Consider the following 675-nt stretch of genomic DNA (forward strand, 5'->3'; position numbering starts at 1 on the left):
CCTCAGTAGCGACCACCAATGCCAGAGAGGCCAAAGCCCCCGGAGTTGATGGGCACTCCTGACTCGCTCAGGATGCTTCCAACAGCAGCAGAGGTGGTGGATCCCACAGCAGTGTTCTGGGGGAAGGAGCTGAGGATGGGTCCAGGCAGAGTCACCACCACAGGAGAAGGCTGGATCACCACCCTGGAGTCCTGGCACTGCCTGACACAGGACTCGTTGCAGCTGTTGGCCAGAGGGGTTGGGCCACAGGGACGGCACAGGTCGTAGCAGGACATGGCTGTGGGTTGGAGATGCACCTGGGAGAGAGGAGAGGGAAAGCACAGGCAGCATGTGAGGCACAGCCTGCTCGGCTGGACACAGCACAGGCTGAGGAGAGGGGACAGCCTGGATCGGAGCAAGAGAGACTTAGGAGCTGCAGTTCCCACTAGAGCCCCACAAACAGAGATGAGACCTTCTCCCACCTCCCTCCAGTGTGGCAAAGAGAAGAGAGAGAAGCACCAAGTGTCACAGCAAACCATAACTGAGGCAAAGCCCCAGTGGAGGCCAAGAGAGAAAGAGAAAAAAAGACACAGAATAGAAGCAGAGGAAGGCACTTGCTACTCACCTGGTTCACCAAGGCGGAGAAGGCAGGAGAAGTGGATGAGGAACCTTCAGCTGGACTGACTTTTATACTGC

The 675-nt window shown here is 57.3% G+C and overlaps 1 protein-coding gene across 1 annotated transcript; it reads right to left on the reverse strand.

The window, feature by feature from the left end:
• Window positions 1-2: 2 nt before the first annotated feature.
• On the reverse strand, window positions 3-290 carry LOC103811994 (feather beta keratin). The gene has a single exon (XM_009085001.1). The coding sequence runs from the start codon at window positions 273-275 to the stop codon at window positions 3-5; it is 273 nt and encodes a 90-aa protein (XP_009083249.1). The 5' UTR covers window positions 276-290.
• Between the last annotated feature and the right edge of the window lie 385 nt (window positions 291-675).

Source organism: Acanthisitta chloris, unplaced genomic scaffold (assembly GCF_000695815.1).
Source record: "Acanthisitta chloris isolate BGI_N310 unplaced genomic scaffold, ASM69581v1 scaffold29161, whole genome shotgun sequence".
NCBI classification, from domain to species: Eukaryota; Metazoa; Chordata; class Aves; order Passeriformes; family Acanthisittidae; genus Acanthisitta; species Acanthisitta chloris.